General features: G+C 39.4%; 1 protein-coding gene across 1 annotated transcript in view; it reads right to left on the bottom strand.

Annotated features, from left to right (window-relative positions):
- The window catches only part of dpyda (dihydropyrimidine dehydrogenase a), a 307704-nt gene that overhangs the window by 78923 nt on the left and 201863 nt on the right, over positions 1–26918 (bottom strand). Inside the window, exon 16 of the mRNA XM_079805615.1 lies at positions 17343–17426. Coding sequence (XP_079661741.1) covers positions 17343–17426 — 84 coding nt within the window. The remainder of the gene's footprint in view (positions 1–17342; positions 17427–26918) is intronic.

Raw genomic sequence — 26918 nt, 5'->3', positions numbered from 1 at the left:
CGATTAATCGCATCCAAAATAAAAGTTTGTGTTTACATAATATATGTGTGTGTATAATTATTATGTATAAATCCACACACATGCATGTATATACAGTATTTAAGAAAATTTTTATATTTATATATAAGATAAATTATATAAATAAATATATATATATATATATATATATATATATATATATATATATACATATACATATATATATATATATATATATATATATATATATATATATATATATATATATATATATATATATATATATATATATATATATATATACATGCAAATATTTCTTAAATATATACATGAATGAGTGTGTATTTATATATACATAATAATTATACATACACATGTAAACACAAACTTTTATTTTGGATGCGATTAATCGCGATTAATAATCGATTGCCCAGCACTAAATATAATACTAATATTTTTGTACAAACCGTGCAACATTTTCTTCAGGATTCTTTGATAAATGGAGCGTTTATAAGAAGAGTATTTATTCCTAAATAAAATGACTAACTAACTTTTTTTTCTTAATAATATTTTTTTAATAAATTCTATAATTGTTTTTATTCTTTGTTGTCTCTCTTCTTTGCATCCATTATCTTCATGTTACTGTTTGGCAGCGGATGCACCACCCTGTCCCTTTCCTCCAGGCCTCAAATAAAGACACACTATCGCATTAAACCCTTTATATCCCTGTGAAGTAAAACAGACACGGTTTAATTCAAACAGCGAAGTCTGATGTCAGATCAGTCGGGAAGCTTTAAAAGACTGTAAACCCGACATGAAGCTTTCATTCAGTAACGGCCTCGTCTCCCTTTCTCATCCCGGTCCTTCTCGGTCTCTCTTTTCTTTCACAGGAAATAGGTCTCTGTTTTGACATATCCAATAACTGTTGGCATATATTCCCTTGAGCAATGGGTCTGCCCGTCTCTATAAAGAAGTGTGATGTACAAGCTGTATGTGCAAAGCGAAGTTCTAAGGTCACTCCCTGCACAGGAAAAGGTTAGCATTTGATTTTTAAAACCATTAGCCAGAATTGATTTGTAAGAATACAGAAGCCCACAGAAAAACACATCTCCTCCTGACTATTTCCTTTCCAATTCTAAGGCATGCTGAGTGATTCAGCGCGGTACAAAACCGAAGAGTGGTGAAAAAAAATCGTTGTGAGATCTGGTGCGTCCTTGGCTGCGTATTTTACTTGAGATACACATGAAGTCGGGTTATGTTTGCACCTAAAAGTATTCGAAATGTATTCGAAATGCACTGAAAGAGAACGAACACGAAAGGTTACGCCATTTGAGATGATAAACACATTCCCAGATTTTTATTTTTATGAAAATATTGGATTTATGCACTTGACCCAGCAGTGAGCACCATCCACAGCAATTTGTCCTGATTTATTCAAGACTTAAACAGGGTATAAACAAGGCTGGAGTGTTAGGTTCAACCTGTCCACTCCGAGCCGTCTGCCAGAGCGGGAGAGGTAATATCTGGGCTCCCGAGAGATGTTTGATAGCGCTGGCGGGTTGCTGGAGAGATTCATTGGTTGATATAGTGAATCCTGAACAGTGCTAAGAACAAAAGTGGCAAGAGAACACAGCAAAGAGAAGAGCAGACTACAAAAACTTGTACACTCTAAAAAAAAAGATGGTTCGGTTCTATTTAGAACTGTATCGTCCTGAAGAACCCTTTATATGCTGAAATTGTTACAGTTTAGCGTTCTTTATTCCCGCCTTTTTGTTTTTCAAATCTGTAACTGTCAAAGCAACCTCATTACTGGTTTTCTGGAGCTCAGCTATTCAACTACACAGACTGTCAACATACACTCGACAGGTAAATGATTTCTTTCTTAAATTGTCTATAAATTTTAACTTTAAAAACTGTAACTGGTTTCCTACCAATCATGTCTTTTTCTCTTTAACGGAATGTGAGCAGCTCTGTTCAGTTAAGGACACTCATCTTATCTTCTCAACAAAGTAAGAAACATAGTCATTGAATTTATAATCCATGTTGCTAGATTTTTTTTTTAAAGGCACAATATGTAAGATTGTTGTATTAAAATATCCAAAAACCACTAGAACAGTGTTATATATTTGTTGACTTGTGTACTTACATTATCCCAAATGTTTCCATAAATGTTTAAATCCAGAAAAATAAGCAATTTTAGCCAGGACACGGACTGTGTGCGTGCTTCACCTATCAGTGACATAATATCCGTGTTACCTTTGATTTCTTATTTTGTAGAAATAAGATTTCTTATTTTTGTACCAAAGACGCTTCAATATATTATGTGTTTTATTAGACAGGTAAGCAACTGTTTGGGTACATTTATTGAAAGAAAACAAATCATTGTTATATACTGTAGCTCAACACAGTTAGTCTTATTGTTTAAATCTTGTTTTCTTGATTTACTGTGAGTACCATGTTTTACCATGCCTAATATTGATCTAGCTTACTGTAGAGTGTCTCATAGTAGCCGCCGAGCGAACACACAGAGTAGCATTAAACATTAACTTTCAACACACTCAAATAATGTATCTAATATGATAAAACAGTGCTGCGTTACCCCACATACACATGAGCGGAAGAAGCGGAAGAAGCGGAAGCGCTCGTCTGCGGCATAATAAAAGCTCTGCGAAATCAAGGCGCCATTAAGCTACGCCTTAGTTTTGAATAAGCGACATCTAGCGGCAAAAAATTACATATTGTGGCTTTAAGCCTAAACATACCCAGTCACAAAAAACATTAAAGCTATCCTATGACTTTATATCACTTTTTCCTTTAACACAGTAAAGGGCTCTCACACAGTCCATTTTTGCTACTTTTGGCTTTCAAAAACATTTATTTTACATCATCAAATGTACAGGAAAAACTTCAACTATAAACTCGATTGTGCATTTCAGATGCTGTCATGAACCATAACCTCACTATCTGCAGAGACACAAAAAAACAAAAAATGGCATGTTTGTCAGCATTCTTCTAAGTTTAAACTGAATGGGTAGTAAAAAAAAAAAAAAAGTATTTCAACTATCTTCCAAATATGAACAACACTTGTATGAAGCCGTACAAGTCGTTTTAGTCGTTTCCATGGATCTGTGTGAGCGAGGATCATTTTGCTAACGTTGTACATGAAAAACGCAAAGGAAAAACTTCAGTTTTTAGTACATCGTTGTCGTGAAAAGTTTCTTAAGGCTGCATTTATTTGGTCAAAAATACTGTAAAAATAGTAATATTATGAAATTTGAATAGTGATATAATAATAATAAATAAATGTTTTCTATTTTAATATATTTTAAAATGTAATTTATTCCTGTAATGGCAAAGCTAAAATTTCAACAGTCTCCAGTGTCACAACATTTTATTTAGTGCTCATATTATTTTCATATTATTATTAATGTAGAAAACATTTGTGCTGCTTAGTAATTTAATTCAAATTGCGATATCCATACAATTTAATGTAATGCATCCTTGCTGACCAAAAGTAGTAGTGTATTCAGACCACTATTTAAAATGCATGATTGTCAATATTACTGTGAATATTCATGCTAATATTTTCTGTAATACAAATTTAGATCTGCCTGACAACACTGAAGGTTGAGTGAGTGGCGTGTGGCTGGTCGAGCCCTGCATCCTGAGGGAAAGGTTTCTACAAGCTGAACGGTGGTAGCATTTGAAGGAAACAACAACAACAGACTTACAGGAAGCTGGACAGGCCTTCCTCCCAAAGGGTCATGAGAAATTGCATTATGCCTGCCTCGGTACAAGGCACAGGGGTCATGGCCCGCAGCCAGACACCAGCCACCAAACAGATGCTGCCTGTAAGAACTCTGCTCTCGCACCGGAGACCGCTGCTCCCTCAGAGGGCTTCCCGTGACAGCTTATTACAGGCCAGATGGGGGTGAGAGCCGCTGTCTGTGGGCCAGGGAGTCTGGAGCAGGGACGCTTTTCCCTCTAAGCAGTTTGCTGTACACAGTATTACACGCTTTGATGGAGAGAGAGCGCACCTGTGTAGCTGGGCTGCTTTCGCCAGAGAGTCTGTGACCCGTCGCCGCCCGGTTTCACATGAAAACAGGGATCAACATTGCAAGCTTTTCACTCGCATTTGCGACTAATGGTATAACAAAACATGTCTACAATGATAATTTACATATAGCCAACAACAAATTTCCTAACAAAAAAATTGTGGCCATTGAAAATGCTGAGTGGCTAGTAACTTTGGGAAACCACTAGCCACAGTGGCTGGTGAGCAAAAAAGTTCATGTCAAGCCCTGGATACTGACCACTGCAGACCGGGAACACCCCACAAGAGCTGCAGTTTTGGAGATGCTCTGACCCAGTCGTCTAGCCATCACAATTTTGCCCTTGTCAAACTCGCTCAAATCCTCACGCTTGTCCATTTTTCCTGCTTCTAACACATCAACTTCAAGGACAAAATGTTCACTTGCTGCCTAATATATCCCACCCACTAACAGATGCCGTGATGAAGAGATAATCAGTGTTATTCACTTCCCCTGTCATAATGTTATGCCTGATCGGTGTATATAAATAGCCTTACAGTTCAAAGTAAGCCTATAAATAATGACATAATTATTAAATACAGTTTAAAGTAGAAATATTTAAAAACCTAGTGTACTTTATGTCTCCTTATATCCCATATTATTTGAGACATTTTCATTGCGCAACTATATAATCTTTTAATGGGCTAAAGTAAAAAAACATGTGCTGCTTGGAAAAAAGTAAGCCCTCGGAGAGGTGCTTTTCATGGGCCTGCAAGCGCAGCGGACCTACCGCTGTAGTCGTGAGCGTTTTAAAAAGGCGGCGTGCCTCGCAGACGGAGGGGGCAGCGAGCGGCGAGGAGAGCTTTCAGAACCACTGAAGAGCATTCAGAGATGAAAATCGACTTGTGAGCTGCAATAAGGGCTGAGTGCATTGCACGGTGACTCCGGCAGCACTGATTTGGCAGGTGGCCGTGTGGTTAAGGGTGGTGGTGGTGGTGGTGGGGGGGGTGGGGGGGGGGGGGGGGGGTGCCTTGTATGAAATTAAAGGAGAGGGCGCGCTGGATTCTTTATATATTATCTGTGCCGTCACTGCAGGGCAGGTTAAGCAGGGACCTGGAGCGCTTTTGCAACTGGAAGAGAAGGGGAGAGAAAGAGAGATGGAAAGCAGCCCAAAACCCCCTCAGGCTGTGAGGAGAGGGGGCGAATGGGTAGAGGGAAAGAATGCTGGGAGGAATGCGGGAAAAATAGCAGCTTTACACCTGAAATTTTAATTTTACAGTGCAAGGTCACGGAAGGTGGGCACTCTCGTTAAGGGTTGGCTGGGTCTCGCAGGAGGTATGATGGAAGTCGGGTGTCATTCGGCCCTGTTTGGTAGGCTCAAAATAGCTCTGGGAACCCGAGCCGGTTTTAATTTGTGAAACCGGGGAACTGTGTTGAAGGCAGAAGGTGAAAAAAAGATGAGATCCCGAAGGATGCTGAGTCAAACCTGAGTGAGAACTCCGTGACCCCTGAGATCTTTTCCTGTGATTACAAATGAGTGAGAATGATTTGTGCCCACAGATAGCGTTTAATTACTGACTCAAATATTTGTCAACAATACCGAAAGATGAGACGAAAATGTATCATTACAATAATATATATTTTTTTAATTAGAACATGCTGTCAAGTTACACCGTAGCAATGAATGAATTCTATATATGCATTTAAAGAATACAAATACTTTCCAGGATTAACCCACTAGATCTGCGTGAGCTGAACTGGTAAACTGAAGCGCTTTGCTAACGGGTTAATTAGCTTACCCAAATTCATCCTATGCACTAAAATACAAAAATGTGTAAAGTAAAAATGAATTAATATGACGTAACACAATTATAGAGCCCCACACACAAATCAAGATGCCGTGGCCGAGAATGAAGAATTTTTTTCCCTTGACATAATAATTCGCTTGAGTTAAACGTGTGGCCGCGTTGTATTAATTGTTCCCTCAATGCCATGATTTAACTATAATTAAAACTTGGCCACAAATTAAGTCGTGGGGACAAATTCAGAGCTTAATTTATTGCCGCAATATTGATTTTTATTTCTGCACGTCATGTCCATACAAAATACTGACGAGGATATTTTCATCACAAGACAAAATCTAACATTGCTTTTAGTTTTGTGAATAAAGCATGATCTACATTGAGTCTGAAAATAATGCCAATGACGTTCGTTCACACAAACATTTCAATTCTGTCATTAATTACTCAACCTTATGTCGTTCCAAACCCGTAAGACTTTCGTTCATGTACGAAACACAAACTCTTTCTGTCCCTCCATTGACAGCTACGCAACAACCACTTTGACGCTTCAAAAAGGTAATATAGAGATCGTAAAGCAAAGCCATTCCGTCTAAAATTTTCTGAAGAGACACGATTGTTTTAGGCTTTTATTCACATATAAACATCACACATCAGTTGTGGTAAACTGAAGCTTGAAACATGTGAGAACCAATGAGGTTCATTCTCGTGTTACGCAGCACGTTTGAGCTTCTGTAAGAGCCAATGAGGTTCATTCTCGTGTTACGCAGCACGTTTGAGCTTCAGCAAGAACCAATGAGGTTAATTCTCGTGTTACGCAGCACATTTGAGCTTCAGCAAGAACCAATGAGGTTCATTCTCGTGTTACGCAGCACATTTGAGCTTCTGTAAGAGCCAATGAGGTTCATTCTCGTGTTACGCAGCACGTTTGAGCTTCAGCAAGAACCAATGAGGTTCATTCTCGTGTTACACAGCACGTTTGAGCGTCTGTGAGAGCCAATGAGGTTCATTCTCGTGTTACGCAGCACGTTTGAGCTTCTGTAAGAGCCAATGAGGTTCATTCTCGTGTTACGCAGCACGTTTGAGCTTCAGTGAGAGCCAATGAGGTTCATTCTCGTGTTACGCAGCACGTTTGAGCTTCTGTAAGAACCAATGAAGTTCATTCTCATGTAACGCAGCACGTTTGAGCGTCTGTGAGAGCCAATGAGGTTCTTTCTCGTGTAATGCAGCACGTTCAAGCGTCTGTGAGAGCCAATGAGGTTCTTCCTCGTGTAACGCAGCACGTTTGAGCTTCTGCAAGAACCAATGAGGTTCATTCTCATGTTATGCAGCACGTTTGAACTTCTGTAAGAGCCAATGAGGTTCATTCTCATGTGTAACACAGCACGTTTGAGCTTCAGCAAGAACCAATGAGGTTCATTCTCGTGTTACGCAGAATGTTTGAGCTTCTGCAAGAGCCAATGAGGTTCTTTCTCGTGTTACGCAGCACGTTTGAGCTTCTGTAAGAACCAATGAAGTTCATTCTCATGTAACGCAGCACGTTTGAGCGTCTGTGAGAGCCAATGAGGTTCTTTCTCGTGTAATGCAGCACGTTCAAGCGTCTGTGAGAGCCAATGAGGTTCATTCTCGTGTTACGCAGCACGTTTGAGCGTCTGTGAGAGCCAATGAGGTTCTTACTCGTGTAACGCAGCACGTTTGAGCTTCTGTAAGAGCCAATGAGGTTCATTCTCATGTGTAACACAGCACGTTTGAGCTTCAGCAAGAACCAATGAGGTTCATTCTCGTGTTACGCAGAATGTTTGAGCTTCTGCAAGAACCAATGAGGTTCTTTCTCGTGTTACGCAGCACGTTTGAGCTTCTGTAAGAGCCAATGAGGTTCTTTCTTCGAGTTACACAACGTTTGAGCTTCTGTAAGAGCCAATGAGGTTCTTTCTCGTGTTACACAGCACGTTTGAGCTTCTGTAAGAGCCAATGAGGTTCTTTCTTCGAGTTACACAACGTTTGAGCTTCTGTAAGAGCCAATGAGGTTCATTCTCGTGTTACGCAGAATGTTTGAGCTTCTGCAAGAGCCAATGAGGTTCATTCTCATGTTATGCAGCACGTTTGAGCTTCTGTAAGAGCCCATGAGGTTCATTCTCATGTGTAACGCAGCACGTTTGAGCTTCAGCAAGAACCAATGACGTTCATTCTCGTGTTACGCAGAATGTTTGAGCTTCTGCAAGAGCCAATGAGGTTCATTTTAGTGTTACGCAGCACGTTTGAGCTTCTGCAAGAGCCAATGAGGTTCATTCTCGTGTTACGCAGCACGTTTGAGCTTCTGTAAGAGCCAATGAGGTTCATTCTCGTGTTACGCAGCACGTTTGAGCTTCAGTGAGAGCCAATGAGGTTCATTCTCGTGTTACGCAGCACGTTTGAGCTTCTGTAAGAACCAATGAAGTTCATTCTCATGTAACGCAGCACGTTTGAGCGTCTGTGAGAGCCAATGAGGTTCTTTCTCGTGTAATGCAGCACGTTCAAGCGTCTGTGAGAGCCAATGAGGTTCTTCCTCGTGTAACGCAGCACGTTTGAGCTTCTGCAAGAACCAATGAGGTTCATTCTCATGTTATGCAGCACGTTTGAACTTCTGTAAGAGCCAATGAGGTTCATTCTCATGTGTAGCACGTTTGAGCTTCAGCAAGAACCAATGAGGTTCATTCTCGTGTTACGCAGAATGTTTGAGCTTCTGCAAGAGCCAATAAGGTTCATTTTCGTGTTACGCAGCACGTTTGAGCTTCTGCAAGAACCAATGAGGTTCTTTCTCGTGTTACACAGCACGTTTGAGCTTCTGTAAGAGCCAATGAGGTTCTTTCTTCGAGTTACACAACGTTTGAGCTTCTGTAAGAGCCAATGAGGTTCATTCTCGTGTTACGCAGAATGTTTGAGCTTCTGCAAGAGCCAATGAGGTTCTTTCTCGTGTTACGCAGCACGTTTGAGCTTCTGTAAGAACCAATGAAGTTCATTCTCATGTAACGCAGCACGTTTGAGCGTCTGTGAGAGCCAATGAGGTTCTTTCTCGTGTAATGCAGCACGTTCAAGCGTCTGTGAGAGCCAATGAGGTTCATTCTCGTGTTACGCAGCACGTTTGAGCGTCTGTGAGAGCCAATGAGGTTCTTACTCGTGTAACGCAGCACGTTTGAGCTTCTGTAAGAGCCAATGAGGTTCATTCTCATGTGTAACACAGCACGTTTGAGCTTCAGCAAGAACCAATGAGGTTCATTCTCGTGTTACGCAGAATGTTTGAGCTTCTGCAAGAACCAATGAGGTTCTTTCTCGTGTTACGCAGCACGTTTGAGCTTCTGTAAGAGCCAATGAGGTTCTTTCTTCGAGTTACACAACGTTTGAGCTTCTGTAAGAGCCAATGAGGTTCTTTCTCGTGTTACACAGCACGTTTGAGCTTCTGTAAGAGCCAATGAGGTTCTTTCTTCGAGTTACACAACGTTTGAGCTTCTGTAAGAGCCAATGAGGTTCATTCTCGTGTTACGCAGAATGTTTGAGCTTCTGCAAGAGCCAATGAGGTTCATTCTCATGTTATGCAGCACGTTTGAGCTTCTGTAAGAGCCAATGACGTTCATTCTCGTGTTACGCAGAATGTTTGAGCTTCTGCAAGAGCCAATGAGGTTCATTTTAGTGTTACGCAGCACGTTTGAGCTTCTGCAAGAGCCAATGAGGTTCATTTTCGTGTTAGGCAGCACGTTTGAGCTTCTGCAAGAGCCAATAAGGTTCATTTTCGTGTAACGCAGCACGTTTGAGCTTCTGCAAGAGCCATTGAGGTTTGTTTTTGTCAAGCAGGTTCAGTTGAGCTTCTGTTTATGATGCTGATCAATGTTTAAATGTGAATAAAAGCCTAAATTAAATATGTTAATCATAAAAAACAATCGAGTTTCTTTAGAAAACGTTTTGAAGTGTCAAAGTGCTAGTTGCATAGCTGTCAATGAAGGGACAGAAAACTGACAGATTTCATCAAAAAGATCTTTATTCACATTCCGAAGATGAACAAAAGTCTTACGGGTTTGGACCAACTGTTTTTGGGTGAACTGTCCCTTTAATATTCATGACACTATTTCAGAGCATTTAGTACATGTTGTAACAGGTTCCGACAACACAATATTTTTATGTTACAATAGTCACTGTCAGATTTTTTACTTCTAAATTCTTGTTGTGTCATGAACAGGAAATGTCACACTACACATTGCTTTCCGACCAATCATCGTTTGTTATCTTTAACAACATGCTTGATGTCATAGAGTATATTAAGTCTAGTGGACTGACTTCCGGAAGGGTGTAAACAAAGTACCGAAGCGGTGGGTTAGCTTAATGCTAATTCCAGTACTCACTGGGTTGCTGAAGGTCTTCCGCTATCGTTCACAAGTGTTTACCTTTTTTCACTCTGTTGTGGTAGTCACTAGAGGAAACATAATAAAGCAGGAGTATTGTTGCCATAGCTCCACAAACTTTTCCTCCATTGCATAATTCCACCTAGCAGGAGCAATACCATCGACTCTCACTCTCATTTTGCCATGTTTGAAAGCTGTGTACTGAAGAGCTTCTGTGCTCTTATTGGTTTGGTCTTATTGGTCCCATTGGTGTAATCCTATTGGAGCTTCTGTGGCTCCTACATCGGTTGTCGTCCACTATGACACACTATATGAGATGAAAAGATTGATTCTTGCGTTCCGACACCTATAGTCGTCTACAAACCACCATGATACCCTACATCAAATGGATCGTGCCAAAATCGGCCTGATATCGTGTAGTCTGAACCCAGGATTAAACTGGTTCATGGAAGATTTTGTTTTTTTTCTGCGCACATCTGCTTGGTGAAATCACCCCTAAATGTTTAAAGCATTAATCAACAGTAAACAGAAATTACAAACATTAATGTTTAACATATGTAAACAAAAACATCTCTAATCTGCTCCAAGTTAAATGTTAAACAGCTTTGAGAAAATAGGGACCGTTTCATAGCAAAACAAACCGAAATGAGAGCAATCGAGAGAGAATATTAACATCCCATTAAAATCAAATTGTATCTCTTTTCATGCAGTCAGAAACAATGCTGAATTACTGTTTTTTTCCCCTTCTTTTCCACAGGCAAGGAAAGTAGACGAGGTGCCAAACGGAGTGATTAAATGATATTGCGTCTCTTTAGTTCTCTTGGCAGATACCTGCCCTCGGGCTTTGATTAGCTCTTTGTCTTACAGCGGAAAATCTACAGCAAACCGAATGGATATGACTGTGAATTTACAGCCACGGTGGAGGGAAATAACTCTGTCTTTGTTTGGATGGAAAAGCTGGTTTATTTCCTGAGGTATAACACATAGTCAGGTGAACAGAATGAAGAGGTGTGCGTTTATTCAGGCCAGATACGGGCAAAGAGAAATGGTAATAGGAAGGGTCACGTACATCACCTCTGGGCTTAATTCATGTGACAGACTTTCACAGATTGTGTGTAACGACTTTGATGAGGAAACATCATGTCGCTGTACCTCACCCCAAAGGGAAAAAACACAGCGTGATCATGTTCAGGCAGAATGTACTGAAAGTACTACAGAAAGCACTGTATATTACGAAACAGCCAGTCATGGTTTACGTTGTTCTTGACTGATTTGAGACCCTTAGAATGAACATACATGAGGAATAGTTCAACCAAATATAAAATCCCTTACTCTCATGTCATTCCAAAACCATTTGGGTTTTTTCTTTATTCTGGACAGATTGATATGGAAGCTTGTTTCCGCAATGGAATAAAACAATTTAAAAGATTCAACTTTTTATCTCACAATTCGGACTTTTTTTCTCACAATTGCGAGTTTACATCTCCTAATTCTGACTTTACATCTCCTAATTCTGACTTTACATCTCCTAATTCTGACTTTTTTCTCACAGTTGCGAATTTACATCTCCTAATTCTGAATTTTCATCTCCTAATTCTGAGTTCTTTCTCACAGTTGCGAATTTACATCTCCTAATTCTGACTTTACATCTCCTAATTCTGACTTTACATCTCCTAATTCTGACTTTTTTCTCACAATTGCGAATTTACATCTCCTAATTCTGACTTTACATCTCCTAATTCTGACTTTTTTCTCACAATTGCGAGTTTACATCTCATAATTCAGACTTTTTTTCAATTGCAAGTTTACATCTCCTAATACTGACTTTTTTCTAACAATTGCGAGTTTACATCTCATAATTCTGACTTTATAACTTACAATTCTGACTTTTTTCTCACAATTGCGAGTTTACATCTTATAATTCTGACTTTATAACTCACAATTCTGCCTTTTTTTCCTCACAATCGACTTTACATCTCCTAATTCTGACTTTTTTCTCACAATTGCGAGTTTACATCTCCTAATTCTGACTTTACATCTCCTAATTCTGACCTTTTTCTCACAATTGCGAGTTTACATCTCATAATTCTGACTTTATAACTCACAATTCTGACTTTTTTTCTCACAATCGAGTTTACATCTCCTAATTCTGACGTTTTCATCTCCTAATTCTGACTTTTTTCTCACAATTGCGAGTTTACATCTTATAATTCTGACTTTATAACTCACAATTCTGCCTTTTTTTCCTCACAATCGACTTTACATCTCCTAATTCTGACTTTACATCTCCTAATTCTGACTTTTTTCTCACAATTGCGAGTTTACATCTCCTAATTCTGACTTTACATCTCCTAATTCTGACTTTTTTCTCACAATTGCGAGTTTACATCTCCTAATTCTGACTTTACATCTCCTAATTCTGACCTTTTTCTCACAATTGCGAGTTTACATCTCATAATTCTGACTTTATAACTCACAATTCAGACTTTTTTTCTCACAATTGCGAGTTTTCATCTCCTAATTCTGACTTTTTTCTCACAATTGCGAGTTTACATCTCATAATTCTGACTTTTTTTCAATTGCGAGTTTACATCTCCTAATTCTGACTTTTTTCTCACAATTGCGAGTTTACATCTCATAATTCTGACTTTATAACTCACAATTCTGACTTTTTTTCTCACAATCGAGTTTACATCTCCTAATTCTGACTTTACATCTCCTAATTTTGACTTTCTCACAATTGCGAATTTACATCTCCTAACTCTAACTTTATAACTGGCAATTCTGACTTCTTTTCTCAGAATTGTGAGATATAAACTCACAATTGCAAGTTATTAAGTGAGATTTGCGAGATATAAACTCACAATTGCGAGAAAAAAAAGTCAGAATTTTGAGACAAGTCACAAGTACCTTTTTTATTTTTTTATTCTGTGGCAAAAACTATCTTCCATAGATTAGAGCATTTTAAAAATGGTTGATGGGAAGATTTCAGTGAATAATAATTCAAATGTTGGTTTAACCCCTAGGAGTCTGAGCTGTTTTGGGGCCCTTTAGAAGTTTTGACATGCTATTACATTTGTGTTTTTTTCAGTTGCTTAAAAACATATTAATGGCAAAAGTGTAATTACACTGTATTCAGCACAAACTGGGCTACCATAATATCTAAGAAACATGTATGTACATGCTTGATTTTTCAAAGGTTTCAAGAGATCTGAATTTGCACACGTGATATGGGCAACTTTTATGATCCTTTTATATACTTTTTAGCATTTTTGCCACAGTTCACATTCACTTCATGGAGAACGGCAGCATTAATATTCTGCAAAAAATCTAATTTCATGTTCATGGAAGCAAGAATAGTATACAGGTGTGGAATGGCATGAGCGTGAGAAAATGATGACAGCATTTAAAATTTTCCTTTAAAATGTGGTGGTCAAAATTATTATAGGACCTTATTGACCAGTAACAAATGTCTTGGGATGTTTCATGCTGGTTTTGGTTGTATTGGTTTTTCAAAAGTAACAACAAGCTTAATCAACTTGTGCCAGTAACAGTCTAAAAATGTCTATTTAAGAAATGTAAACTGGTCAGAACTGGTCTAAGCTGTTTTTTTTTTCCAGCAAAAATAGCAGAAAATCTAAATGAAACAGATTTCATGTCACATTCTTGACCATGACAGGTACTGTTTCAGGCTTTCAAGATAAGACAGAAAACATGTCTTTCTTGAAACAGAGGAAAAAACAGATGTTTTCATTTATAGCTTTTAACAGCATTTTATTCCGTTTAACAACTATGCATCATAAATCCAAACAAAGCTTATGATAATCACAGAGTAAAGTTTTCTGTTTTTCTATCAAGTACATCAGTTGACAGGATGCTATTCAGCTTTTCACAGTTGCTGAGGGTGTAATCATAAGCAAAACTATAAACAATACGCCGCTTTTTTTTCCCTCTGTAATAGGCACCATGCCCTGGTGTGAAACCCAAAAACAACAACAACAAAAATCCCACCTTAATCTCAACAGGCCAAGAACACAAACGCTGCATTTGATTCAAATAATGGAGTTATGTGCATGAATGAAAATTGTTTACGAACCGCAAAAGAGATTATTTGTGGATTATTAAATTCGGCTAATTCTTCAGTTGAAAATGATGTGATGGAAAAGTGTTATTAAAATACTTTGACAGAACCAATGTTACGGTAAGTGGCTACGCACTGATGCAGGTTCGGCAAAATTGACAGCGTCTCATCAGCCATTCATGAGAGCTGAAATGCGCTCTGATTCGGAACGGGAAGCATAGGAACGCCCGTGTGACCGCACATGAATCTATACCTTATTAAAGAGGCAAAGTCAAAATCTGCATCACATCCAAATCTATGGAGACAAACTAATAGGATTGTATATTGTGCAGGTCTTATGTTGTAGGTTTGGACCAGCCAGCACACAGCCTGAACTGATATGTGGACAGATCCAGTGCATGCCCATATCAGTATAATAGTTGAACTCAAGCTCAAACAAGCTTCCAATCCAAAAACACATTAAAATCCCAAATGAGTTTCAAGTCACCATTTACAAATTGTACCTCTGTTCCAAAACCTAGCAAGGTGTGTTGCAGCGGACTTCCAAAGTAGCATTATAACCATCATGTGATCCATAAGCAGCTCAAATAACCCAAAATACAGTATATGCGAGATTAAAATGTGACAAGATTTCTCGTCGAGATGAAAAGCTGTGAGGGTGAAGTTAGGACAGAATATGTCACCGCTACATTTACATTACGCCTCCACTCTAGTTTAGCTTTTTATAGAAATAAAAACAATTAAATTCAGGTGGATAGCAGTCGCTTCAATTCCATCAGCTCATCCAATACGAGCTGCTTGAGAAGACGTGTGAGCGTGTGTTATGAGTGCGTGTTACGTGTTAGTCAAGTCAAGTCAACTCAACTTTATTTATATAGCGCTTTTAACAATGTAGATTGTTTCAAAGCAGCTTCACAGTGTTAAACAGGAAAATAATGAAACAGAATTGTATTCAGCTGTATAGCCGTTCCGGAGAAAACGGTGATGTCATCAGTTCATTTCAACTATCATACAGTGACAGTGAGGGCTTTAGATCAGTAATTTAGTTTGTACGGTTAATTTAGTTTAATTATTAGATTTATTTGGATATTTAGTTGAAAAATGTAATGTCCCCAACTGAGCAAGCCAAGCCAGAGGCAACAGTGGCAAGGAAACCAAAACCCCATCAGGTGACCTAATGGAGAAAAATAAACCTTGGGAGAAACCAGGCTCAGTCGGGGTGCCAGTTCTCCTCTGGCCAATTAAGAAGCAGCGTATGATTATTATTCTGGCAACTTTACAGGTCAGAGGTCAAAATAGATCGGAATATTCGATATAGTGAAGCTCTCGCATTGAGCGTGTGTTACGAGTGTGTGTTACATGTTAGTGGACTGGACCGTGGCGGAGGATTTGTTGCGCAACAGAAGCGTCAGACTTATATTTTAAGCATTAAAATTGAAAGTGAAAGTAAACGGGAGCGCGCATTCAAACGCGATTTCAATACGTTACCGCTGTTTGAAAGCGACTTCCTGAGGCATGAGAATATCTCCCAATATGAAAGCTATCTCGTTGCAACCATCTCTTCGCTCTGTATCATGCTGGAAGAAGTCTCTATTTGCACTTTGAATATTTAGTACTTTGATTATGGTTATTGTTTGCACTTAATATCTATGATCAATTTGTGAGAAGGAGTTCGGTTAGGAGGTCAAAAGAAGCTCATGTGCAGTTCTAAGATCTGAGGAGACATCACACAGGAAAGAAGCCAGTCAGTTGAGTTTCTGGCAAAACCGTTATAGTGCTTGTTGTCTTTTACTGCATATGATAATTCATACTCAGAAAGTAGAACTGAAATTACATTCCTTACAAGATGATGAGTTAAAACATTTTTAAAAATGCACCTGCAAACAATTTTTCTAGTCACGTATTTCATCATTGAGGATTTCTTAAAAATACTATGTAAAAATCTTGTCTCGTCTCATGAGATAAGTGTCTCGTCACACCCCTACTATATAACAATCATTAGTTTTCTGTCGAGGAATGTATCCAAACAGTTGCTCACCTGTCTAATAAAACACATAATATATTGAAGCGTCTTTGGTGTTTCCATGGATTCTAAAAAAAATAAAATTGAGAGTAATGCAGGTATGATGTCATTGATAGGCGACACATGGATACGGTCCGTGTCCTGGTTAAAATTGCTTATTTCTCTGGATTTAAACATTTGGGATAATGTAAGTACACAAGTCAACAAAATATATAACATTGTTCTAGTGGTTTTTGGATATTTTAATTCAAAAATCTTATATATTGTGCCTTTAATTTGGCCTTATTTGCACCAAGCTCAGTGAAAAAAATGAATCTAAGATGGTGGAGGAAACATGCTTGAAAAAACTGGGTTTCAAACTAATTTTAATTAGCTCTTTCTGTCTTGTTTTCCAGTAAATTTATAGAAATGTATATACATTTATTTGAGAAGCAACACTGCATAAGATTATTCTGCTTTATTGCACTGGTAGATTTTGTTTCAATTGTTTTAATAATAAAGAAATGAAACAAATGAAAACAAGTCTTAAGGTCTTACGCAGTGTTGCGTTTCAGGTAAATATATTTTTAGATACTTTACTGGGAATCACGACAATAGTGCAAGCATGTGCTGTCAGATTCACAGTACAGGTCTAGATCCATAAAATAAAACACAAAATGCACAAAACTGTGAGTGCAGCATCTTTCCCAGCAGGCCTCATGCTCATGGTTTCACACGCTTTCTCTCCCTGCTGAGTGACAGCAGACTTCAAATACCTCAGGGTACCAAACATCATCTGGCATAATAATCAACAATTATAGACAGACCAAAAAAAAAAAAAACAACAACACACAAACAAACAATTTACACAATGGCATTGCCACGTTTTTGGACATGTAAAATGCTAATAATATTTTTTAGAGATGGCACATGATGTATCTGGTACATCACTGTACCATGGTACCGCCAAATACGTTGCTACAAAATAAGACCCTAAAAAGCATTTGCTGTGGCTTCTGTACCTCACAGCTGATGCTGTCTCTGCATGGTACAGTGGCTGTTGAATGTTGGATTTACCTGCCCACAGGCGAGCCCCATTCCCCTCTCCCCCATTCCATGAGGACATGATAGATTCAGCTCCAGGGCATCAGCGCCAGACTCCTGTGAGATGGATGCAGAAGCCTCAAATTATTGAAGTATAAATTCAACGCATTTCCAGCTATGAATCACAATCAAGCTGTGGATGTTCATATGCAAACCTGTTATATGCTACACACACAAAAACTAAAAATGAAGTTCACACAAATTTATATTTTAGCACCTGGTTGACTGAAGAAATCATGCAAATTAGCTAACCCAGCAAACACGGCAGGCCTGTTCTGAGTGCTTGGTTGTGTAGAATATAGCATTTAACAATTCAATTAAGATTCAGTGTGTTCTGGTGTACTTTATTGAAACTGTGCCGCACTACTTCAACACTGTGACCCAGACACCTAATAGGCCCACATTATCTGGATATGTCAGTTTTAACTTTCATTAGATTAATTAATGACATGTTAACGCCAACATCATGATCAACAGAAACACACTAATTTTTCAGATGTGAATAAGAAACAGGTCTTTGCATTGAAATAGGAGAACTTTAAAGGGATAGCTCACCACAATTTATTTTTTATTTTTGCTTAATTTAAAATTTTTAAGAGTTGGGGTTGTTTTGGGCCCCATAGACTTTCACTGTATGAAAAAAAAGAGTTATTCAAAATTCTCCTATATAAGAAAGGGTAACAGTTTAGGGTCCAATTCTCACTATTAAAGGTGCAGTGATTAAATGTTAGCGGCATCTAGCGGGGAGGTTGTGAATTGCAATCGTCCACCGCTCACCCCTCCCTTTCGAAGCACATAGAGAAGCTACGGTGGAAAACACAGGACAAAGATATCGTCGCCTGAGACAGCAGTGAGTAGCTATAGCGCTCTGTAGAGTAGTTTGTCCGTTTAGGGCTACTGTAGAAACATGGCGCCGCAAAATGGTGACTTCACTGTAAGGGGACCCCCTGTGTGTTTATATAGAAATGGCTCATTATAAGGTATTAAAAACATAACGGTTCACTATGTAAGATCTTTATACACCACTGAAAACATAGTTATGTATATTATATTGCATTTCTGTCATTAGATCCTCATAAATGTTACACACTGCACCTTTAACTAGCTGCTTATTAGCATGCATATTACTAGGATATTGACTGTTTATTAGTACTTATAATGCACATATTAATGTCGTATTCTACATCTCTTAATCCTACCCAATACCTAAACTTAACAATTACTTCACTAACTATTAATAAGCCGTATAATTAGGAGTTTATTGAGGCAAAAGTCATAGTTAATAGTGAGAATGGGACCCCAATCTAAATTGTGACCTAAGAAAGTAAGTCATACAGGTTTGGAATGACACGAGAGTGAGGTAATGATGACAGATTTTTTGTGTGTGTGTGAGCTACCCTTCAACTTACATGGTTCTTAATAAAATGATCAATTGTCCCTGATGTATTAACAGTAGGAGGGCTTTGAGTGTTCATGGGCGACAATCTGTAGAAACTATAATGAAACATCAGGAACCAACTCATATACCCCACAGAGCAAAAAAAAAGTTATTCAATGCGCCTACGGTTTAGCAAAGAATGCTTTTTTTTTTTTTTTAAATAACCTTTATTTTTAAGTGTACAGAGCATAACTAATCGCATATACAGTCCTTCAGCAATGTACTTTCAAATAATCTTTCCATGCAATCTAAGTCTATTCACCATGCAACAGCAAAACCAAACACAAAAGACACAGACGCACAAGCTAATAAAGTATATAACTAAAAAACAAACAATTTTATTGTTTATCAGACTCAAGCAGATGCAAACAATGAGCGAAGCAAATCAACGTTGACTGAGACATTGGCTCTAAAATAGATGAGAGTGGTGATAAGTGTTCCACACGGATGCACGAGAGACGAGCGAGCGAGCGGGCGGGCGGGCGGGCGGCACGCAGACCGGGGTGGGGTGCGTAGCCGAGCCGAGTTTGACAGGCAATTACAGATCCACGGGGGCTTTAAACCACATCACATGGGGGATTTAAACAATTACAAAAAGCTCTACAAACCTGCCACAGTGACTCCATCTGTAGATTTATGATTTTCCGCAGACTGACAGCCATTAAAGGGGGAAAAGAATAAGCATTTTAGCCTTACAAAGTGCAGAGGACCATGAGGTGGGGTGATGCTATTTATCACTGTCAGCCGGGGGAATGGGACAAACCTGCTGCCCTTACAGGATTAGGCCCTAGATTTCATGGTCAATTAGGACCAAATACAGGTACAAAATGGACACAATGTGCCATGATCCCAAAGCCAATTATCAATAATGTTTAATTTCACCCAGTTTCTTTTAAGCCCTTTATAGAGAGAGAGAGGAATGGGAGGAGGAGGTGGTGGATGAGGGGGCAGGCTTTCCTTTTTGCCCTCCCGTCCAACAAAAGGGGTGACATGCACACAGTGAATTAAGTGCTATCATCTCTCATCACGGTAAGCTGCTTTCAGAGAGCGAGGCCAGCAAGACGACTGTTTGATATTGCAGGCTTAGCACTGCGAGAGAAGGGTTTAAAATAGACTTAAAATAAGCCAAAGGAAGCAAAAAACAACAACAAAACGGCTAAGAGCCTTTTTCTGGAGCACTGAGATCTCTCTTTTCCTGCCGTATGAATTGTGAAATACAAGTGTCTGTCTATGGAGAAATAAAGCCTTTGCATTCATAACTAGGAAAGAAAGTCGCAGCCACAATGCCAAGGTGTCTGGATGGTTGCCAGGGCATTGTGGTTGCTAAGGTATTCGAGAGAGTTCACAGAGAGAATTTGGAACATTTGATTTAGAACCTGTTGCAGTTTCTCTCCGATCGGCTATAGTTATACTGTAATTACTCTCAGATCTATGCCAAGACAACTACATGGTCCGATTTCAAGCAAGTTTTGGACTCAACTGCTGCGTCCCCCAATTCACATACAATCCGCCGTAAATAGTATTACAAATCAGAATTAATGTGTCCCAAATCGTAGATTCCTGTATGGTCTACTTTATCCGATTTAAAGTGCAGATCAGTGCAAAGGCTAATATTGCCCACAGCCAACTGACCAATCGGTAAGCCCCTTCCCTCGAACGTAGATGAGCCAATGACAGTTGAGTATTAGTTGAGCTGGGACTGGAACTCGGACATCTTTAGGTTTCAGCACTATAGAGAAACATTGGAAAACGCAAAGCTCTCATCGGTTTGATGGTGTTTATGCTACACAAATGGTAAAACGATGTGTCTGTGGTACTGTAACACTGATTCCAGGTATCCTGAGAGGATTTTCTGGTTATCATTCTCTCATTAAGTTACGATTAAAGTTAGTGAGTCCCTGCTAATAAGTCCCTCACGTCATGTAACGTTAACAGTGTAGGACAAAAACATACATACATTTCTGTGAGTTTAGATATGTTTAAGGTCTGCATTATATTATATTTTATTATATATTATATATATATATTATATATTAGCAACTCTTTTTTTTTCCGAGTTAGCAACAGTAACTAAGGGGAACGAGGATTCGATTAGAACTACAAATCTAAATAAAAGGTGTTAGAAACTACAAATATGGCAGATGTGCAAGTCTCACAGTTAAGTAAAGAGCATTAGATAAAGCAGTTTAAGTGATTAATTATCAATAACCTGACAAAAATATATTTATTCAAAGTTATCCACATTATATTTCATCTGCAACAGCATTGTGAACTTTTGTAATGATACGTCTGGTCATTAACCTTTAAATGCATCATTATGCAAACACATGAGGAGAGTCTCTGCATGAAAGACCCACGACTGGCAGATCAACGCGCTACTACATTTCTCTCCGAAACGGTAGGAAATTAAATTAAATTGAATGTGGAGGATTTTAACTGTGACAAGATGATTGACGGGGCAGTTTAAACGGTGACAGGACGTCCGCAACTAAGCGACAGAGCTGTCCATTAAAGATGACGAAGTAGTATGTCCCTAAGCTTGCCTACTATTCTGCTACACTCTCAAAAGTATGTGCATTTTCTTCACCAAAACTGTACATACTATTAGGGCATAGTCAAGGCGAATTGTGACGCAGCAAACGTAACAAAGAACCACCCAATATTCCCAAAATGAGCCTGACTGAAAATGACTCTTCAGGTCAATACTGTTTTCCAGGGGCAGCCTTGATATCAACTCAAACTGATGATTAGAAATAAAGGTGATTAACTGAAAGAAATTGACAATACGCCCAAATTACTTTTGCACATATATCTATATAAAAAAGTGTCATCTCAGAACATTCTGACCAATAAAGCACCATGTTATATACCAAAATATCATCTTATCAACTGATATCATCAGTCACAGTTCAGAATTTTAAGGGCGTGCTCTACAAAAGAGAAGATCTGGATCAAACCTGACGCTGTCTTTGACAAGGATTATCAACTCTAAAGCTGATAAGGACAACATTACCCATTGCTGTCATACTCCTTGGATCAGCGCGTCTAGTTTGATCTCAGGGGGTATTAGAGAGGAGGAGAAGTGAAAGAGGAACAGAGTGTCTAGTGAAAAAAATATGCACTCAAAAGGTGAGAGGAATGGCAACAAAAGAGAAATGGACGTTACAGAAGTCCAGTCTAGTCTCACTAAATTCACTCATTATCAAACTAAGCAAATAGACTAACATAAAATGTTTATTTGTAGTCACACGACAGAAGTTAGTTGAATTTGTGTCCTATAGTCTTTCATAGGATGTCATCATAGAATGACACCATGCTAAAAGCACTGTAAGCAACTTTTTAGGGATACCATGCATAAAATGTCCCTACTCTCTGACAGATATTGCTGAAATAGGTAGCCTGAGAAAACGCATATCTCTCTATGACACCCCTGGGCTTTGTAAAAAAAGGTTAAGAGATGCTATGGTGGAAGCTAAATTGCTTATAGCACCTTTAAGTTAGAGGAACAGGGTCTTCTAGAGACAGGGATGTGCACCAGACTGGGCCCGGTTTCACAGACAGGGCTTAGACTAAGCCAGGATTAGGCCTTAGTTCAATTAGGACATTTAAGTAACTTTTATAAACATGCCCAAGAAAAAAACATTACTGGTGTGCATCTTGAGATAAAACAATGCCACTGACATATTTTAAGATTTGTCAGTGCAAGATTCTTTCAGTTAAAACATCTCAAACATGCATTTTAGTCTAGGATTAGCTTAAGCATTGTCTGTGAAACCGGGGGTTGAAGGTTTATAGAGAAGGGTCTGTCTGTGTCCCGCAGTACACACACAAAAAATTTGGTTCTTCAGTGGTTCTTTGGGGTGGTTAAGGTGCTATATAGCACTGTTGCCATATAAAAAGCCAAGTATGGTTCTTCTGCGGTTCTTTGGGGTGGTTGAGGTGCTCTATAGCAGGGGTTTTCAAACTTTATGATGCCAAGGGCCCCCAAATATGATGAACCTTTTATGAGGGACCCCTTCCTAAAATCCATCTATATATATTTATGTATGAAAAAACATTTGAACTGTTAGATAAATAGTAAGTGTGACATTATAAATGCGACATATTGTTTCCAAACTTAAATTGGCTATACTTAATGTTGGATGTATAAACCTGAAGAAGAACATTTTCAGTGAAAAATTACTTGTATGAGCAACTTTCTCGGTAGACATTTTTGCTTTGTGTTTTAATCCTCTGACATTCTCGGGGGAACCCTTAGAACCTTCTGGAGGACCCCTGGGGGTCCCCGGACCCCAGTTTGAAAGCCCCTACTATATAACAACGTTAGCATATAAAAATCCAAGTATTGTTCTCCTGCGGTTCTTTGGGGTGGTTGAGGTGCTATATAGCACCGTTACCATATAAAAAGCCAAGTATGGTTCTTCTGCGGTTCTTTGAATCGTCACTGGTCTCATGATTCAATTCTATTGCAATTATCATGTCAACGATTCAGTTCGATATCACAATGCGTTGCATCCTCAGTTTTGAATAGTACTGCACATGGCTACGTTTTCGTCAAGAAAGTACACTTCCTGAATGTAGCAAACATCAAACAAAACTTAAGTATGAACACAGCAACACGACAGGAGCATTTAGAACTAACAAACCACTAGTAAATACTAAAGCTCATTAACCTGTCAAGTAGTGTACTTAAGTTACAACACACACACAAGCACACGCTCGCATGCACACACACACTCACTCACGCACACACATTCGCACATACACGCTGTAAATGTTAAAATAGTAGGTGCAGTTTTTATTTCTTGTTACTCCTCCCTACGCCATTTGCACGAAAAGCGCTAGATTGATAGATAGACAGATAAATAGAAAGATACGATCGATGGATGGATAGATCAGGATTAGGTTTATACTACCCTTAAATTTTGAGTAAGAGACACATGCAGCAGGTGCAGCCTGGGAAACTGGCATTTGAGTGACAGCAATGAGGCTTTTATTAGTTTAAATTCACGTATTCACAGAATCTGTAGCTATGCCACTCACGGACAACCGCACATTGTGCCCTTATTATTGGGCCTGCTTTTAGCCATTTATCTGCAATCCACTGTTCCTTTTTCTTCTGCCAACTTTCAATTGGATAAAATAGGAACAGCTCACGGAGAGACTTTGACATTTATGAATTATAGCCTCAGGCACATCGTTATGATGTAATATTTCTCTCAAAGGCAGCGATTTTATGGAGGGGAAAGTAGCTGAGGAGAGGTGGCGGCTGCAAGTAGAATGGTTTACTTGAGACTGACACTTCTGTGAGGGGGAAAGAGAGAGAGAGTCTGGATGAGACAGAGAGACAGACAGAGAAAGAGAGAGAGAGAGGGAGAGAGATGGGCGTGCAAGGGAGGGAAAGAAAGCACAAAAAAAAAACTTTTAAGTAGTATCCTTAGGCGAGGAACAGTGTTAAGTGTTCCCTTAGATTTCAAAGTGGGAATGAATGGTTGATTCTCTTTGAAAACGGGAGTTGCCATGGCAACTGAGCCTTTATTTCATATTTGCTGGCACAGGTAGCTAAACAGCAGACGCGAGGAAGACGAGGCATTCAGACCACAGAGGAGTTCGCCGACCACTAAAACCCACGGCGCCAGACGTGGTCCAAAGACAAACGGTCTTTCACCACTTCACCCCGATCATCCGAATCTCCCACTCATCCTTTTCTCGTTTCATCTCTGACAACAGATCAATGCTTTCACTTTCATCCAGTATAGGTAAAAGAGCAAGACCTTCAAATCAGTCCTGTGCTCATTTTGCTTTTTTTTTCCGAGCTTAAAGTGTGAAGTGTGGCGTGACATGGCAGCCGTACCCTGAAGCGATGTTCTCACCATGCTTTACATCATCTGCTTGCCTTATGAATACACAATATGCAAAATGTACCTGGGCTCCAGTGACGGGGGATGTCAGGCGAATACATAATGACAGTAATATGGCGGGGGGTGGAGAGACAGAAAATACCAGATGTCCATCTTTGCTGTTAGTAAAAGAGGGTTTTGGGTGGGTTTGACAGGCCGGTTTAATGAGGTGAGAGAGAAGATAGGACGACACGTCGATGTAATCGATAGCAGAATTAACACATTGACACGCGGACTGTTTACTTTCAGCCATTTTCTCTGCACAATTAAGCGCCTGAGATCTGCAAGTCAACTATGATTAATCCCGGGGTCACTCCTCTGTCTCCCTCCATTTCCACTTAAAGTATCAAGGCCTGTGTTTATATCTCCACATGTGTGTGTGTAAGTGGTGTGTAGACGTATCTGAGTGTGTCATGTCTGCAGAAAATGTGTGTGTGTGCATCGTTAGGATTGACCAAAAATCCGAATTGAAGTTTATGAGTATGAATTTGAATTGGCCACGCACCACAGGAAGTTGAATTAAAATAACAGGAAAAGGAATTTGCAGAACTGCAAATTTAACACAAGCAATGCATCCTGGGAAATGAAGTGTTCTTCCACCCAGGTCCAAAAGTTAAACTAAAACGATCTATTAGGCCTATAGCCGATGTCAAGCCAATATTCAAAGTCTGCCATGATAATTTTCTTGTAAAATGTCCAGTTAAATCTCAAACTGTTTGAGATTGATGTCAGCTGAGGCCTATTTGATTTGGGGTTTTGGCAGTTTGGAATCACTTTACATGACAGACATATTGCGCCAAAACGCCCACCACACACCAGCTTATTGGTGGAGAGGAGAGTGTTGAGGCCAATCATTAGGAGGCCATGATGATGTACAGAGGCCATTGGGCATATTTGGTCAGGATTCCAGGGTTAAACCCCTACTCTTTTATGAAGGACATCTTAGGATTTTTAATGGTCACAGAGAGTCAGGACCTCAGTTTTTTTTTTGACAGTATAGTGTCCCCCATTACTATACACATACCACAGGGTGAGCACCCCCTGCTGGCCTCACTAACACCTCTTCCGGCAGCAACCTAGTTTTCCCAGGAGGTCTCCCATCCAGGTACTGACCAGACTCATCCCTGCTTAGCTTCAGTGGGAAACCAGTCGTAGGCTACAGGGTGATATGGCTGCTGACAGTATTTCAAGGTTGATGACACTTTGGGGTTGATCACTTTTTAGGATTATACCGCTTTGAGGTTGAGGGCATTTACAGTTGATAGTAGTTAATGTTAATGTAGTTGACAGGGTTAATGTCAACTGAGGACCTTCTTGGAGCTGAGGCTTGTTGAGTTGATGGAGTTGAAGTCATTTTGGAGTTGATGCCAATTGAAGTTTATGTCTATTTGGAGTTGAAGCTGTTTGGGGGTTTGATGGTGCTTGGGCTTGATGGCGTTTTGTTGGGGTTTATACTTTTATGGAGTTGAGACTGTTTGCAGGTTGAGGTTTGAAACTTATAATATTTGGGGGTTGATGTCTTTTTGGAGTTGTGACCATTTAGAGTTTAGAAGCATTTTGGAAGCCGTTTAGAGGCATTTTGGGGTCAATGTTGTTTTGTGGTTGATGCCAATTCAAGCTGTTGTCTTTTTAGGGTTGAGGCCATCTGCAGCTGATAATACTTTGTGGTTGATGTCTTTTTGGGGTTGAGGCCATCTGCATTTGATAGCATTTTGGGATTGATGACATTTCGAGGTTGATGTCAGTCGAGGTGGATGGCATCTTGGATTTGAGGCTGTTTACAGTTGATAGCAATTTGGCATTGGTGCGGTTTTTTAGGAGTTGATGCCAATTGAGGATGATGCCTTTTTGGAGTTTAAACTGTTTGCAATAGCCTTTCAGGTTTCATGACGTTTTAAGGTTGACGTTGTTTGGATGGCGATTGCAGTCAGGGGGTTGTGGCCATCTGCAGTTAAAAGCATTTTGGGGTTGATGCTGTTTAGTTTGACTGCAAAATCCTGGGATCTGGACAACTCCATTCTCACAGATGGACTGGCCTGATGATGTCTGGTCTGGGAAGTCTTCTAATTTTCTGTCTTCCATCCCTCCTTCCCCCTCTCCATCTCTCTTCCCGTCTCATCCAACCATCAGCGGCTCACTCCTTGGCATCCTCCGTCTCATCCCTCTCAGCTTCTTGGCAACATCAGATTAGTTGCTTCCGAAGAGCATTTC

Source organism: Gobio gobio (assembly GCF_949357685.1).
Source record: "Gobio gobio genome assembly, chromosome: 23".
NCBI lineage: Eukaryota > Metazoa > Chordata > Actinopteri > Cypriniformes > Gobionidae > Gobio > Gobio gobio.
This window is presented reverse-complemented; position numbering and strand designations above follow the sequence as displayed.